The sequence below is a fragment of the Oryza sativa genome, chromosome 2 (assembly GCF_034140825.1).
Source record: "Oryza sativa Japonica Group chromosome 2, ASM3414082v1".
Taxonomy (NCBI): Eukaryota; Viridiplantae; Streptophyta; class Magnoliopsida; order Poales; family Poaceae; genus Oryza; species Oryza sativa.
The window spans coordinates 11,121,963-11,139,637 of NC_089036.1; the positions used below are offsets into that span (position 1 = coordinate 11,121,963).

Here is a 17,675-nt window from a genome sequence, read left to right on the forward strand (position 1 = left end):
ACATTCCGAAAAATCCGGTGCGTGAAAACGGCGTGGAGTCCGGATAAGTTACGCGCGACTTATCCGGTTTGGTTACGCGGGCGCCCCGATCAAGCGACCTATTTCTATATAAACCGAGCCGCCGCCTTCACGCAACACACGCGAAATCAATCTAGGGTTTGCCTCCTACTCTGTACTGCGCCGTCACTCGTAGACTACTCCATCCCGCTCGCCGGCATGCACCGGTGATCGGGAGAGCAGGTCTCCGGAACCTCTGCCTTCGACGTCCTGCACCGGGAGAAGGCGGCAATAAGGTTTTTGGGAAATGCTTCGCGCGACTGCTCCCTGTTCGTCCGTGACGGCTTGCCTTCCTCTCTGCTCGTGTGCTGCGCGCCTTCGTTGACGTCCGCAACCGCGAGTAGTTCCTGCCGAGCAACCGGTCTTTCCGCCACCTCGGTACGTGTTCGACATGTTGCGCATATTTGATCTGCTCATGTTTTACTGCTTAGTTTACATGTGTAGATCTAATGATGCGTTCAATCTAGTTTACATCTGCAATGTCATGATTTATTTATGGAATAAATTAAATCATTATGCGCTTATAATTTCAACATATTGTAGCCGCACACGTAGCATGCAGTCCTGGATTGCTTGAATCTATCGGCATCGGCTGATTGACAACTAATCAAACATAACCAATTGACCTTGACCATATCATCAATCGAACCTTTCACTGGATATATAAGCATGCATATACACACTATAGGCATGAGATTTTATATATAGAGAGAGAGAGATAGAGATCTGAGTTGACCGCCGTCGACTTAATTAGCATTCAAGTTTTTAGGAGATATTCTTTTTATCTTGGAAGCAATGTACATCGATCTGCCATGCAAGCATGCATGGATCATGGATGCATTATGCATATATGCGTGATGAGGAAGCATTATATGCATCTGGCATCTCAACACTTGACTTAATTATCTCTTGAGGCCACAATATATAGCTAGGATAAAGTAGCCGATCAAGCATGCATGAAGCACTTGAAACCTTGTGTGCTTATAAGTAGCTAGCTAGCTATAGGGGCAGCTCCAACACCTTGCTACTGCAGAAAAGTGTAAAAAATGGCTAGTGGATCGGATGCAATGGGCACTTTCCTTGCGATGGCAGCGTTAACCTTCCAAGTGATGCTTCTTGGTGGTGCCGTCGTCGCCGGCGGCTGCAACGATACACGGCGGTCGTCGGTCCCGGCGATCTTCCTGTTCGGCGACGGCGCGCTGGACGTCGGCAACAACCAATACTTGCCGTCGTCCGAGGCCGGAGACCCGATCCGCGCCGATCACCCCTTTTACGGCATCGACTTCCCCGGCGGCAATGCCACCGGCAGGGTCAGCAACGGCTACACCATGGCCGACTTCATTGGTAATTAAATTCATTTCCTTTTTCTCTATATGCATGTGGCCTAGCTAACTAGCTATACGTACTAACTACCAGTGGTATTATTCATTATAATCCCTTCGTTCCATTTTAAGCACGGTCAGGAGTTTCTAATGTTTAACTTTGATCGTCTGTCTTATTTGATTTTTTTATGATTAATATTTTTACTATTATTAGATGACAAAACATGAACAGTAATCTATGTATGACTTATGTTTTTTAATTTTTTTTTAAAAAACTAAATAAGACAGACGATTAAAGTTAGACACGGAAACTCATGGTTGTAATTAAAATGGAACGGAGGGAGTATCAAATTGGGAAAGTCTGTTCATCTCTAGATATGACATCTCTTCAGGGAGCGGACCCAAGGGTGTAGTGTGCACTGGCATACCCAAGAAATTTGAAAAAAAAAATTTGGATCACCTACTCCTTAGCACTATGGCCTAAGTCCAGTAGATAATGGTTCTGTTTAGTTCTCTTCAAACTTTTAAAAATTCCGTCACATCAAATATTTAGACACATGTATGGAGCATTAAATGTGAAAAAAATGTATAGTTTACATGTAAATTGCAAGACGAATCTTTTGAGCCTAATTACGCCATGATTTGACAATGTGGTGCTACAGTAAATATTTGCTAATGATGGATTAATTAGGCTTAATAAATTCGTCTCGCAATTTACAGGCGGAATCTCTAATTTGTTTCGTTATTAGTTTACGTTTAATACTTCAAATGTGCGTATGTATACGTCAAAAAAAATTTAGAGGAGGAACTAAACACAGCCAATATAGCAGATTAGGCACATGCCAGAACAGCATGTCAGGCCTGTTGTAAGTGTTAAGTGTTAAACAGAGTTGTACTCTCTCTATCTCAAAATATAAGGGATTTTGGGTAGATGTGTGACAAATCATAGTAATATGAATCTAGACAGCTTCTCTGTCTATATTCACAGTATTAGGATTTATCATATCTACCCAAAATCTTTTATATTTTGGAACGGAAGCCTGGAGTAGCAACAAGTAGCAGTACATGTGTGAGCGCGCGTGCTGAACTGTTGAGTGCCGACACGGGTTTTGGGGTAGCGCCGATGATGGCCAGAAGGATGATGTATTCACAAGCGGGAGAAGCTGATTAATTAATTAATTAAGTATTAACTATTATAAATTTAAGAAATAAATTTATTTGCTTTTATAATAACTTTTATATAGATTTTTTTTTAAAAACACACCATTTAACAGTTTGAAAAACGTGCTATATATGAAAAATGAGTAAGTTAGAGTTTGGAGTTGAAGAATAGAACAGGGCCTTGCTCAACAAGCACAAAGCGCACAATTGCTATATATCATCCACTTATTCATATTTGCAATTTCCTCTCGGTCCCAGTTTCCCTCAAACTGAATTACTGAAAACTAAAACTATTTTGTGATTTCTGTTCTTAAATTAAGTTGAGTGAGCAAACATATGTGAACAAGAGCAGTGCCTAGTGTTTATTTTTAGTGATCACCAAAGAATTCAGATTCTAGCTATACTTTGACAAATTCTTTAATTTATATCTTTCATTACATAGTTGCAGTTATATCTTCTATCTGACAATTTTTGTTAATTATGTATAAGCGTCTGAGGCTTATTTGTATTTGTATGCATAAAGACTTATATATTTTCTTTTAATTGACATGTGCGGGCACACCCAACACTAGTTTTTCCTGTGTCCACAATTGCGTCTCTTCATTTTTACTTATAGCCTAAAAATCATCAAAAAAATATTAACAGAATAGATTCGTGATAATCACCAAAATAAATATTAATAAAATAGATCGGAGGTGCTCATAGTGGTAGGATTCGCATGTGTGTTCATAGACGTGAGTGTGTGCACGTTGTGAGCGCCTGTATTTGTACTGTGTTTCTTAAAAATAAATAGATTGTTGATATATCATTGTTCAAATTCAATTTATATATGTAGAAACAAAATAGCAAATTTGACTCTGAACAGAACATAAAAATTCACTGCTAAATTTGTTGTCTCTAATTATATAGGCTGAATTTAAAGTTATATGTTTATGATATATCGTATATTGATCAAGCTTACCTATTTTTTTTAAAAAAAATGACGTTTTAAACAACATGCACAAAACGATGGGGCGTTCCCTCGACACAAACATCATCTCCTATCAAACTATAAACTAATTGTGTCAAGAGATGCATGGTAATATGATATTGTTTTGTGTGTGGTTGGAGCAAAGGCTATGGGGTTAGAGATGAGCCCTCCAGCTTTTCTGTCGCTTAATAATAGCCTGATCGAAGTGGATGCGGGTTTCAGCGGCATCAACTATGCTTCAGCATATGCGGTTATTTGGAAAGATTTGTAAGTAGTCAAACATTCCGTCCTTCGATCCGTGTTCTACTGGCTCAGTTCTTTTTCCAACTTTCCTAACTCACCTTCCTCGTTTTCCGTGTGCACACTTTTTTCAAATTGCTAAAGGTATGTTTTTCTTAAAAAAAAAGTTATATATGAGAGTTGTTTTAAAAATTCATATTTATCTATTTTTAAAAAATAAATTAGTTAATACTAATTAATTATGTAATAATATGTGCTTTATTTTGCGTGCCAAAGAGGACTCCTCCTCCTCCTGAACATAGCCTAAGCCATATATACATTTTCTTACATAAACCAAACATTTTCTTACATATACGACCTTTTCTTACATAAACAATACAGTTGGGAAATATTTCCATGGAGGTAAAACGAGTCGAATCTCATGTTAATTTCATAAATATTTACCATTTTACTATTTATCAGTCGCCTGATTTTCCCAAACACCATACAGGACGACGCAGAATCAGTATCACTGCCGAGACAAGTGCGATACTTCTCCAACACCGTGGAGGAGCTGAACGGCACCGTGACCGAGCACGAGCTAACCGAGCTTCTCTCCAAGTCCCTCTTCCTCATCTCCGCGGGCACCTCCGACCTCTACCGCATCGCCAACATACTCGACTCGCCGTCGCCGTCGCCGCCGCCGCCCGACAACGAGACCGACATCCCGCACCTCGTCGCCTCCTACGGCGAGCTCGTCGTCCGGCCACTGCACGCCCTGGGCGCGAGGAGGTTCGGCGTCGTCAACGCCCCGCCGATCGGGTGCGCGCCGGCGGTGACGGAGCAGCCGCACAGCCACAGCCCCGTCGGCGGTTGCGACGACCGGATGAACGCCCTCGCGAGGGAGTTCAACGACGGATTGGGGTCTCTCATGGCCGGGCTGAGCTCCTCCCTCCCCGGCCTCCGCTACTCTGTCGCCGATTTCTACGGCTTCTCCAATGCCACCTTCATGAACCCGTCGGCTAATGGTATTTAATTACTTGACAAAATCTGTCAGATTATTCGTGAACCGTCACAATTTACTTCTTGCATTTCTTTTTAATGATGATGCATTCCTAATGTTAGTTTGTCATCGTATGTACACAGGGTTTACGAACACTGATGCTGCGTGCTGCAAAGGGCCCTGCAATGAGCAGTTCGGAGCGCCGTGTGGGAACCGGAGGGAGTACTGGTTCTGGGACGTGGGGCACACCACGGAGAAGGCCGCTAAGCTGGCAGCAGCTGCATTTTACGACGGAGAACGCCAGTTCACCACGCCGCTTAACTTCAAGCGGTTGATGGGAATACACTGGAGATGATCGAGATCTCCTAATTTTTCACATATTTAATAGCAAATTTGATGGGAATACACTGATCAGAGATGATCGAGATCACATTTTAGTTTTTCTTTTAAATTTGCTATTAAATAATTCTACCCCGTTTGATTTTTATTATAAATAAAAAATCACATTAACATTGATGTTTTTAAAATAAGTTGCACGTAAGTATAAGAGAGGGAAATATATTCATTTTATAAAAATCTAACATAATGGGTAAAGAGGGGATAAAAAGAAAAATTCAGTGGTACAACTGTACATGAGATGATGCAAAATTTAAAAATTTAAAGGTATAGAAGGGATTGAGGAAAAACTTGTGGGCACATATGGAATTTTCTGAAGATCAAAACACGGCAACCAACTAAGCCTAGCGTTGGAAGAAATAAAAGTAAAATAAGTTGATTTTTAAAAGTTGGTATTTTTTTTAGTTGTTACAATACATGCTACTTAGCTCAAATAGAGCGCTACATGCTCTGTATTAGTTCTACTAAGTCGTATATTTCAAGTAAGAAATTTTATTCCAAGAACCTAGCCCATTAGTAGTAATTTTTTCCCTAAAATACTTAGCTCATTAATAGCAACAACAACAATAATAATACTTACTACCTTTGTTTTTAATATATGACTATGTTAACTTTTTTACATCATGTTTGATTATTCGTCTTACTAAAAAATTTAAGTAAATACTCCCTCTGTTTTAGGTTATAAGACGTTTTAACTTTGGTCAAAATTAAACTGCTTTAAATTTAATCAAGTTTATAGAAAAAAAATAGTAACATTTTTAACCCAAGACAAATTTATTATGAAAATATATTTAATTATTGATTTGATGAAACTAATTTAGTATTATAATTATGAGAGGGGAGGGGAAGTAGAGGCTGACATCTAGGATCCACCCTTAGTCAGCTGTCACGTCAGACAAAACTGGAGTGAAAACCACTTAGGAACCTAGTTTGCACTGGTTTTGTAAGTTGGGGGATGTGTTGTATCCGGTTTTGCAGTTTAAGGATGATTTTGTAACTCGATGACAAGTTGAGGGACCTTAGGTGTACTTTTTCCTTTTTATTTTCTTGTGGACGGCCGTAAGCCGCTAAATAAGCCCTTTGTCGCTGTGTTTCGGCCCATTCTGCTGGAAAGAAAGTTGCCGCCGTCGAGCTTCCTCCTCTCTCTCTCCGCCGTCTTCAGTTCTTCGCCACCACCGGGGCGGGGGGATGTCATGGACCGGCCGGCGGCCGCCACCGCCGGGGGAGCCACCAACCAGCCTGGGGAGGGCCGCGCTTCCCTCGCTCTTCTTCTTCCTGCGCCGGCCGCGTATGTAGCTCTCCGCCTCCACCTCGTCCCCCACCATCTCCGTCGGCCGTCGCGTCGCTCTTTTTCCAGGCAGCGCGCGTGAGTGAGATTCCGGCAGGCAGCAGCCACGCACTTGTCGAGGACCCTCTCCGCGGCCGGCGCTTCTCTCCGGACCGTACGTGACCACTCTCCCTGGCAAGCAGCTCGAGGAGATCGATGATGCATCATCAGTATTTCTGCAAACACCCTCGGTTGCTGGTGGTAGGTTGAAGCATCTTGCGATTTGTTTTTCTTGTGTGCTCAAGTGTGATTCATGGACAGCTAAGCCGACGTGTTACGTTTTATTAAAATCTAGGGATTTCAAGCTTTGTTCATCAGATTGTCTGCACAAATTATCGAGCTCTTGTTGACATAGTTGCCTTATGTGCCCATTCTGCTCTTGAATTCTTGTAAAGAGGCTGCTACTTCCACCTCAATTTTCTGTACTCTATATTAATTTGCCATCTGAAAAGGAGAGATCAGCCATCGCCAAGGGAAAAGATCAAGCCTTCAAGATCACCAGGGCCCCTCCAAGGACGCCCCATGATCGCCTCTCCGTGAAAATTGCACATTTCTGTTTACCATCGACGTACACTACGTCTCCATTTAATAATTTTCTCTCCATCTTTTATTAGCATGCAAATTTACTGATGGTCCATTCATGTCAGCGAAATTGCGTGTGTTGTGAAGCGACCAATTTTTTTTGGCACTCCCACCATTTGGTTCAAACGACCGAAATTAGCTGCAACTGCCACCGTGAATCCATTATTTCCACCGACAGCCTTGTCCATGTCAGAATAATCAAATATAATTATTGTGACGAGTGGTGTATCCACATCAAGGAAATTAATTTTCTGACCTTGAGATAAGTGCGTCATGGAAAATTGAATTTCCCCGTGCACGTTAGTAAAATCAATGACGACCGTCAGAGCTAGTCCGGTTTTTGGTAGTTTAGCTCGAAAAGTGATCAGTGAAGACATATGCATTACTCCCTCGATGCTATGATAAATGATACTCCCTCTGTCCTATAATATAAGGGATTTTAGGTGGATGTGACGCATCCTAGTACAATGAATCTATATAGACAGAGACAGAATGTGTCATATCCACCTAAAATCTCTTATATTATGGGACGGAGGGAGTAACACATTACAACCCTGTTGCTATGATATATCCCAATTAAACTAGCTTGTTGGAAACCAAAAAAACATAAATCTGCTAATGGTGCATTTTATTATAGCGTGCACAATAGCTGATGTGCTGTGTTAACTTGATCATCAGGCTGCTGGAATTCTTGCTTGCTGGCTTGCACAGGTAGTTGGGAAAATAGGTCCCTAGAATCCATTGTAATTGTGATCCTACAACCTAGAGAATGTGAGGGTTTTTGAAAAAGTACGGTGCGACATTCGTCCATCACGGCTCGTCTTTCTCTGTGTTCCGATGCTACTTGTCATCGTCCAGATAATATTGCATCTCGTGTGTCATGAACGCAATTAAGCTAACCTATCCAGCACAAAAGAACATCATCGACTTAGCTTGATCACCGACTGCAGGCAACAACCACAGGTTCTTTTGTGCTGAATAACTGAATGGGTGAATATGTTAAACATGCAATATTATGATATATGCCAATATGCCATCGTATGGCCATACATCCAGTGATCGCACGTGTAACAATCTTACAGCTACACAATATTCACTGCCACAGAAACGATTTTCCTGGACAGGGACCTTCAGATTGCGTGCAGACGGTAACTCGTCGCATCTGGGAAAATCGGCTCATTTTCGCGTGCGGTCCATTTAAGAGGACCGCACGCGAAAATGAGCCGATTTTCCCATGCGGACCTATTAAGAGAGCCGCATGCGAAAATACTCGCTCCATCTTTTCCCTTCTACCCACTTTAAAATTTCCCCCACTTTCTCTCCTCTCCCCTCCCCTCTCTCTTTTTCTCCGCCACTCCTCTCCCCTAGTCCTTAGTCCTATCCTATCCTTAATTTCCCTTAGGTTTTTCTCCGCCACTCCTCACTCCTCTCTCCTCACTCCTTTCTCCTCTCCTCGGCGGCAGCCCATGGCGACGGCGGCGGGCGGCGTGGAGGCCGAGAGAAGCGGCGCCGACGAGAGGCTGGTGGGAGGCGGCCGCCGCCGCTGCCGAGGCGGGTGTGGAGGTCGGCGGCGAAAGCGACGGCGGTGCGCGACGGCCTCCTCCACGCGGCGGTGGTGGAGGCGCGGGATCCGGTGGGCGGCGGCCGTCCCCGCATGGATCCGGCGGCCGGCCGCCCCTCACGTGGGATCCGGCTCCCCTCTCCTCCCATTCCTTCCCTCCCCAGATCCGACGGAGGGGAGGGGCGTCGGCGGTGGGAGGCGTGGAGGCCGGGAGTGGCGGCGCTGACAGGAGGCTGGCGGGAGGTGGGCGCCGACAACGACGAGGCGGGCGCCGCCGCCGACGAGGAGGAGGCAGCGGCCGGGAGCAACGGCGCCGCTGCCGATTCTAGGGTTTTTTTTGAAATTTTTTTTCCGATTTTTATTTTACCGTGTGGGCGATATAAGCACCCACACGTGAAAATCGCGATTCACGCAGACCCTTGGTTGCATGCGGGCCGACCACCCGCATGCGAAAATCAGATTCGACCGCATAGAAAAATCGTTCTCCTATTAGTGATTGTAGCCGCACAGGTAGCATGCAGTCCTGGATTGCTTGAATCGATCGGCATCGGCTGGTTGATAACTAATCAAACATATAACCAATTGATCTTGACCATATCATCAATCGATCCTTTCATTGGCAGACATACACACTATAGGCATGAGATTTTGTATATAGAGAGAGAGAGGGATCGGATAGAGATCTGAGCTGACCGCCGTCGACTTAATTAGCATTCAAGTTTTTAGGAGATATTCTTTTTATCTTGGAAGCAATGTACATCGATCAGCCATGCAAGCATGGATCATGGATGCATTATGCATATATATATGCGTGATGAGGAATCATTATATGCATCTGGCGTCGATCAACACTTGACTTAATTATCTCTTGAGACCACAATAGATAGGATAAACTAGCCGGATCAACACGAATACTTGATCCATGAAGCACTTGAAACCTTGTGCTTATAAGTAGCTAGCTAGCTATAGGGGCAGGCAGCTCCAACACTTCGCTACTGCAGAAATTATAAACAATTGCTAGTTGGGCAGTGGATCGGATGAAATGGGCACTTTCCTTGCGATGGCAGCGTTAACCTTCCAAGTGATGCTTCTTGGTGGTGCCGTCGTCGCCGGCGGCTGCAACGATACACGGCGGTCGTCGGTCCCGGCGATCTTCCTGTTCGGCGACGGCGCGCTGGACGTCGGCAACAACCAATACTTGCCGTCGTCCGAGGCCGGAGACCCGATCCGCGCCGATCACCCCTTTTACGGCATCGACTTCCCCGGTGGCAATGCCACCGGCAGGGTCAGCAACGGCTACACCATGGCCGATTTCATTGGTAATTAAGGGCTGGTTTGTTTTGTAGCCTAAATTAGATTTACCAATTTTTTTAAAGCTAAAGTTTGGTAAATTTTAGTATGGTTAATTTTGTTAAGGTAAAGTTGTGTTTGCATTGAAGCCAAAATAGCCTAAGTTAACTATTGAAATGCCCTATTTTCTTTGGCATGCCAAAATTTTGCTCCAAACCAAATAGACACTAAACACTATTGAAATTACCAAATATTGGTAAAATCAAACCAGCCCTAAATTCACTTATTTTCACTATATGCATGTGGCCTAGCTAGCTATATGTACTAACTACTCGAGGTATTCACTCCTACAGAAATGGTTTTTTTTTTCTGGATGAGACATACGTTGCAGACGGTAATTTCGCATCTACAAAAATCAACCTCTATTTTCCGTATAGGGCTCCTTAGGAGGACCATATAAAAAATCGATTTTTATAGGCGGACCTCTTAAGGGTCCGCACGTAAAAATAAGCCTATTTTTGCAGGCAGACCTCTTAAGGGGCTGCATGCGAAAATATATTTTTGTAGACGGGCTTCTTAAGGATCTGTCTAAAGTCTGAGTTACATCCTCATTTCCCTCTCGACACTTCAAAATTTTTCATCCTTATCCACTCCTCTCTCTCACCTTCTCTCCTCATTATTTCCTCTCCACTCTCTCACCTCATCTCCTCTCTCACCTCACTGGACGAGACAGGCGGTGAGCGGCACGAGGCAGGCAGCAGGCGGAGGGAGCGATCGGCGATAGTGGGCGGCTCGGTGGCTGGCGGATCCACCTCCACCGAGCCTGCGATGGCCTGATCCGCCACCGTAGGGTCCGCGATAGCCTGATCCGCCGCTGTAGGGCCCTCAACGGCCGGATCCGCGGGCGGCGAGCAGATCCGCCTTCGTCGGCCTCGCGACAGGCATCGGGCGGCGGGCGTGCGCCGATAGCGAGTGGCGGGCGGCAGCGACAGATCACGCAGCGGGCAGATGAGCCCCGCTCAAATTTGGCAGCGGGGGCCACCCAGATCTGGCGGTGGCTAGGGTTATTTTTTGCAATTTTTTTTAATTTTTGTTTTTTGCGTGGAAACCATATAAGTACCCGCACGCAAAAATCCGATTTTGCCCGCACGCGTGGAAAAATAGTGAATTATGCAGACCCTTCAAAGCAGATGGGCCAGAGTTCCGTACGCGAAAATCACTTTTGGGCTGTATGGAAAAAATTGTTGTTGTACTAGTGATTATTCATTGTATCAAATTAGGAAAGTCCATTCATCTTTCGAGATGACGTTTCTTCAGGAGGTGTGCCAGGTGTGCACTGGCGTACCCAAGAAATTTGAAAAAAAAATAGGATCAGCTAGCTACTCCCTAGCACTATGGCCTAAGTCCACTATTTCCTCTAACCCATAAAAAACTAACCTAGTACCGAATGTGACACATTCTAGCTAGCAGTATATGAATCTGGATATACATGTCTTTAGATTCGTAGTATCTCTAGATTCGTAGTACTCCCTCCTTCCAAAAGTCTAAGACTTATTTTATTTTTTAATTTTTCCAAAAAGCCATTTTAGTCCTATTTGTAATCATTATGTGCTAAATTAAATTATTGATAGGTACCAAGAAGCCATTTTAGGTGGTGTTTGGTTGAGGTCAGGAAATGCAAACGTAAATGGGATCAGCTACAGCAGTAAGGGAAGAAAATGTATCACTTTACAGGTTTTGTTTGGTTGGCCGCTGTAACGTCTCATGTTTGCATTACATTGTTTGGATGGAACATGGTAACGGGTAACGGCTGCTTCCGAAGCAGGGAGCGCTTAGAACGTGACGTAGCTCAAAGCTAAGGCACATTACAAGCTACATAGCAGCAGTGTTCTCAAACACGTGTAGCACATCAAAGCTATGTAAAAATATTCACAATTTTATAACATGCAACTGTTTGATACTATCACACATTGGGAAGTGTATACAGTCTTGAAAATGTGAACATCAGTTTAATAATCTCAAGTAGAAATTATGGATAGTGGTAGCACTCTAGCTAGGGCATGTACAGGAATAATTCAAGAAAAGGTCATGTGGCTTTAGAATTCAAGTGATATAATTGGACAACATGCATCTAGAAACTACTGAAAGTGAATAATCGGGCAGGTCCTCGCTTCATTCTAAAAAGGGCATTGACTCCAAAGTTAAGAAGCACACATGCATGTAAATATGTTCTCATGCTCAAACAAAGATGCAAGGAATCCAATTTATAATGTTACTTCTACATTAAAAGAAATAAAAGATGCCACTGTGAGTTTAAAGGAGAGCACGAAACCCAAAAATATGTGTTCCACTTATGCAATTGGTAACAAGTGGAATAGTTTCTATGGTTTCCAATCATACACTTTTCATGAAATATAAGTTAGCTCACCTGCAAATTTACCCTCCATTTGCTTCTGCAAAGTGAATTTTAAAAGAAAATGGAAAGCAGGGCCATCTGAAGTCAACTTCCTGGACAAGAGAAAATTAAATGCTAATCAGAAAGTAGAGCAAATATTTGTTGAACAATGTCAACAGCAGCTGCAAAAAAAATATTTGCTAACAAAGTTTTTGGAATATAACAAGTAAAGAAATAAATTGCCCATGGGACAGTTATGCACATACCAGATATATAGGCAGTTAACCAACAAGTAAATAGCTGCACCGCGAGACTAATTTTCGCAGCAGTCATGAGATAAGCAATAATTGGCACTTGAATCCTTGTGGAAGGATCACGATGAGAGCAGTGGAACTCCAACAGTTCAATCTCGATCCAACGATCTCAAGCTAGGGTGGTGTTTGGTTCGGAATACTCAAGAGTAAATATCGGATCCATTTTGACATGCAAATATTTGAAAGCAGCTAGTTTCTTGAATTTGTATCTAATATCAGCCTAGCATCATCCTGGAAGATCTCTGAACAAGATCTTGTAGATGTAGCTTCCGAATACTCAAGAGTAAATATAAGACCCATGCTGGGAGTGAGAACTTCAGAAGTTCAATGAACTAAACAACAAGAGGATACATTGTGATCTGTCTAAATAAAGTACTGAGGAAATATATGGATGAACAATTGACATGAGTGAAACTACTAGATTAGTAGACTCAGATTCAGCGAGTAGATTGGTTTGGAACAGTCCATGCTGCGAAACATAAGTAAATTGATTATATATGTGCAAGATGACAATTCTGTCGAAAAGGCAATGCACGACAAACCTTTTTTTTTCCAATCTCACACTCTGCAAAATAATATATCACCTGGCAGTAATGAAAATCAAAATTCTCAAAATCTAGAGAGTAAAATGAGTTGGTCCGACAAAATTTCGGAACTTACCTACACTCGAAAACAAATATGAAAGAACCATCAACTACTATTCCAGATTTTTCCTGCAATCGGGAAAAACAGATTCTACAAAACTCATGTAAACTTATAAAGCAAACAGAACTGAGGCAGGAATACATGCAACCAATCAAGAATACAAATGATTCACTAGTATAAACTACTTCATGATTTGTTAATGAAAAGAAAAAGATCATCAATCATCAGCATCACAAGTATATCATCATAAAGAGTGGTGGTATCAGTGAGGGGAGGGTTCTCACCGGCGACGGCGGAAACGACAGAAGAACCTCCTTGGTGGCTGGTGCCTTCTTCGTGTGCCTCAAGATCTCTGCCATGCCTTCTTGATGCTCAACAGCCTCGTCCTTCTCGCAGATCCAGTCGTCAGGGATGTGGAACTCGAGGGAGATGGAGGAGGGACTGAAGGTAGCAGAGCAGTGGGTTGTCGGCCTTGTCGAGGCGGGCAATCTCCGGGCGGTCATGGAGCGTGCGAGGGGAGGGGCAGCGGCGTCGGGGCAGGGGGCAGCGGTGTCGACGACGCACGCCGGGCAGGGGGAGCGGCGCCAGCGACGGTGCGCTGCAAGGTGGCGGCGCTCAAGGCTAGGTCACGTTCGCTCCGCTCCGCCTCCGTATCGGTAACGCGTAACGCCCGATCTGGAGCGTAATCAACTTTGTATTGGGCTGGGATTCGTTTGCGGGCTAACCGATTACGGTCCATCTAAAACAAACAGATGTAAGGGAATCAATTCACGCTGGTATCTGATACGGGCCGAAAACAGCCCAACCAAACAGCTCCTTAGTGTTTATCGGTTACATGCTCATTGGTTTTGTCTCGGGTGAATGAATTAATTGTTTTTGGTCTTGGTGCAAAAAGAAATGACTTAGACTTTTGTAAGGAGAGAGTACCATAGTATGTCACATCCGGTATTAGATTCGTTTTTTATAATATGTCACATCCGGTATTAGATTCGTTTTTTTATGACGGAGGGAGTATATAATAGCATATTAGGCACATGTCAGAACAGCAGGTCAGACCTGGTTGTAAGCGTTAAACAAAGTTGCACTTTCTCCATCCTAAAATATATAAGCGGCTGGGTTTAGGGAGTATATAATAGCTTATTAGGCACATGCCAGAACAGCAGGTCAGACCTGGTTGTAAGCGTTAAACAAAGTTGTACTTTCTCCATCCTAAAATATATAAGCGGCTGTCCAGATTTATAATGCTAGGATTTGCCACATCTCTCTTCAAATTACCTTATATTTTAAGGATTAAAGCCAGGAGTAGCAACAAGTAATAGTGCCTGTGCGAGCGCGCGTGGTGAACTGCTGAGTGCCGACAGAGTTTTAGGGGTAGCGCCGGTGACGACCAGAAGGATGATGTATTGCCAAGCGGGAGAAGCTGTGCAACTGTCTTTACTCAACAAGCAGAAGCGCACAATTGCTATATATCCTCCACTTATTCATATTTGCACTTTCATCTCTTAGTCCCAGTTTCCCTCAAACTAAATTACTGAAAACTGAAACTATTTTGTGATTTCTGTTCTTAAATTAAGTTGAGTGGGCAAAGGTATGTGAACAAGAGCAGTGCCTAGTGTTTATTTTTAGTGAGCACCAAAGAATTCAGATTCTAGCTATATTTTGACAAATTCTTTAATTTATATCTTTCATTACATAAATAGTTGCAGTTATATCTTCTATCTGACAATTTTTGTTATGTACTCCGTATAAGCGTCTGAGGCTTATTTGTGTTTGTATGCATAAAGACATATATTTTCTTTTAATTGGCATATGTGGGTACACCCAACACTTGTTTTTTTTCTGTGTCCGCCATCTGCATCTCTTCATTTTTAAGTATTGCTTTAAAAATCATCAAAAAAAATATTAACAGAATAGATTCATGAAAATCATCAAAAGAAATATTAACAAAATATATCGGAGGTACTTATAAGGGTAGGGTTTGTGTGTGTATTTATAGAGGTGAGCGCGCACGTTGTGATATATATCAAATAAATCGGTGATATATATCACTATTGTGATATATATCGCATGCGTTTGTACCGTGTTTTAAAAAAATAAATCGGTGATATATATCACTATTCAAATTCAATTTATATATGTAGAAAAAAATAAATTTGACTCTAAATAGAACATACAGTTCACTGCTAAATTTGTTGTTTTCTCTAATTATATATGCTGAATTATATGTTTATAAAGTGATACATTCCCATATTAATCTATCTTGTCAATTTTTTTAAGAAAAATATGACGTTTTAAACAACAGGCACAAAACGACGGATGTTCCCTCGACACAAATATCATCTCGTATCAAACTATCAGTTAATTGTGTCAAGACATGCATGGTAATATGATTTTTTTTTGTGTGGTTGCAGCAAAGGCTATGGGGTTGGAGATGAGCCCTCCAGCTTTTCTGTCGCTTAATAATAGCCTGATCGAAGTAGATGCGGGTTTCAGCGGCATCAACTATGCTTCAGCATATGCGGTTATTTGGACAAGATTTGTAAGTAGTCAAACATTCCGTCCTTCGATCCGTGCTCTACCGAGCCATAAATATGTATGTACCTTTTCTACATAAACCAAACCATCTGTTGGGAGTTATACACAGAAATACAATATAGTTGGGAAGAGTCTCGTTCCGGTGCTTTATACTTGTAGTAAAATTAATCTGAACCGTTGATCGTATTTAATCGTAGTGTTGAGATATAGTTATACTCCCACCAGATTTAATGAGAGTAGAAATGTGGAGGGGTATATTTGTCCAGAGATAATAATTCGCGTAGGGTATTATGTAATTTGTCATTATCTAACTGTTCACCCTCTCCCTATCCTATCCTAATCGACGCCATTCCCCTCCATCCCTCTCCTCCGTCGTCCGTTCCCCTCCATCCCTGCCTCCGTCGCCGTCCATCTCCCTCACCGCCTCTATCGCCGATCCTTCTCCCTCGCCGTCTCCGTCCCCTCCAGCACCGCCGCCTCCCTTGGCCTCGCCGCCTTCTCCGCCCTCTCCGTCGCCGTCCTATCCTCCGCCAGTGTCGCCTTCTCTGCCCCCCTCCGTCGCCGTCCGCCTCCCCCGCCCTCGCCGCCTTCTCCGCTCCCTCCGTCGCTGTCCGTCTCCCCCGCCCTCACCGCCTTTCCCGCCCCCTACGTCGCCGTCCGTCGGCCCCACCCTCTCCACCTCCGACGCCGTTGGCGTCTCCTCCCCCTTCGATGCCCTTGCCTCCCCCGCCGTCTTCCTACCCTACCCTCGCCGCCTCCTTCGACGCCATTAATCGCCTCCATCGCCCGACCATCTCCCTCGCCGCGTCCATCGCCTCCAGCGCCCTCACGGCCCTCTGCCCCATCCGCCTCCTCCGCCTCCAGCGACCTCGGGTGTGGCTGTGGCGATTCGCCGGTGGTATGCGGCTGTGGCGGAGCAGCTATGGAGCTGCTCCTCGTATTTTCGTTGACGACCAATGGTGGCCCTCCCTGAAGTTTTCATCTCCCGTGTGAGCCCCTCTAAAAGCCTACTCTTTCTCCCGATTATTGCAGAAAATGGCTGCTCGTTCTTCAAACCATTGTATTGTTTTTTGATTATTTTGGTTGAATTGTTAGGAGCAGGGTCAGTATGCAAGACGGTGGCGTGCGTGAAGGGGATCTGCATGCCGGCAAAGGGGTTCTCGGTGTATAGGTGCGACGTAGAAGCAGATGCACGTGAGTGACGCGGACAGCTTACTGCCATGAGTCATCCCGAAGCGTAAGGTTTTATATACTGCTCCTTCTCATTACTATTACGACCATGAATAGAATGATCGTTGTTATTTGGCTATCGGATTTGTTGTGGCTTTCCATTTCATGAGCCTTATGTGTGTGCTTCACTGTCTGTGACCCCAACGTAGCAAAATCTGAACTATGAAAATTAACTCAAAATGCAACAACGTTTGGGACCAATGAAATACTCAAGGAGTATCTAAAATCTGTAATAAGTGGAAGAGAGCATAGTAAGGTAATTATATCGTGGTTTGTAGTAGTGGACAGTCTTTAATCTTGTTCGGTTCGGACTTGATCAAAATTCCTGCTAAGTCCTGTCGAAATATTTTCATATCCTTCTGCATAATGTAAAGGTCCAATTCCCTACATGCCCCTGTAATTTCACCCAATCCCTTCTACGCCCCTGAAATTTGTTTGATCTCTTATATACCCCTGAATTTTTATTTGGATCCCTTACGTACCCATTCCATTAGTTGACCATTAGTTTGACCGTTAGTTATTGTAGAAATTACTTTATTGTCATTGGTATATTGTTAAAAGCTAGAAACGTTTTGTGTAAATTATTTGAGTTGTGAAAACCAATAAGGAATAATTTACTAAATATTTGTTATGAATTTTTAAAAATAAAACATTATTTCATTAAAATA

The 17,675-nt window shown here is 43.3% G+C and overlaps 1 protein-coding gene across 1 annotated transcript; it reads left to right on the top strand.

Moving 5' to 3' along the window:
* Positions 1-943: 943 nt before the first annotated feature.
* Positions 944-5,418, top strand: LOC9272069 (GDSL esterase/lipase At5g22810). Its single transcript, XM_015769420.3, has 3 exons — positions 944-1,401; positions 4,241-4,757; positions 4,876-5,418. Exons 1-3 carry the CDS (start codon positions 1,354-1,356, stop codon positions 5,085-5,087), a joined length of 777 nt encoding a protein of 258 aa, XP_015624906.1. The 5' UTR covers positions 944-1,353; the 3' UTR covers positions 5,088-5,418.
* The last annotated feature ends 12,257 nt before the right edge of the window (positions 5,419-17,675 follow it).

Excerpts from the sequence above, each read along its gene's own strand:
- LOC9272069 (XM_015769420.3), top strand. The coding sequence starts at position 1,354 with ATGCCACCGGCAGGGTCAGCAACGGCTACACCATGGCCGACTTCATTG. Across the intron at positions 1,402-4,240 it reads CACCATGGCCGACTTCATTG|GACGACGCAGAATCAGTATC; the intron begins GTAATTAAATTC and ends AACACCATACAG. Across the intron at positions 4,758-4,875 it reads CATGAACCCGTCGGCTAATG|GGTTTACGAACACTGATGCT; the intron begins GTATTTAATTAC and ends GTATGTACACAG.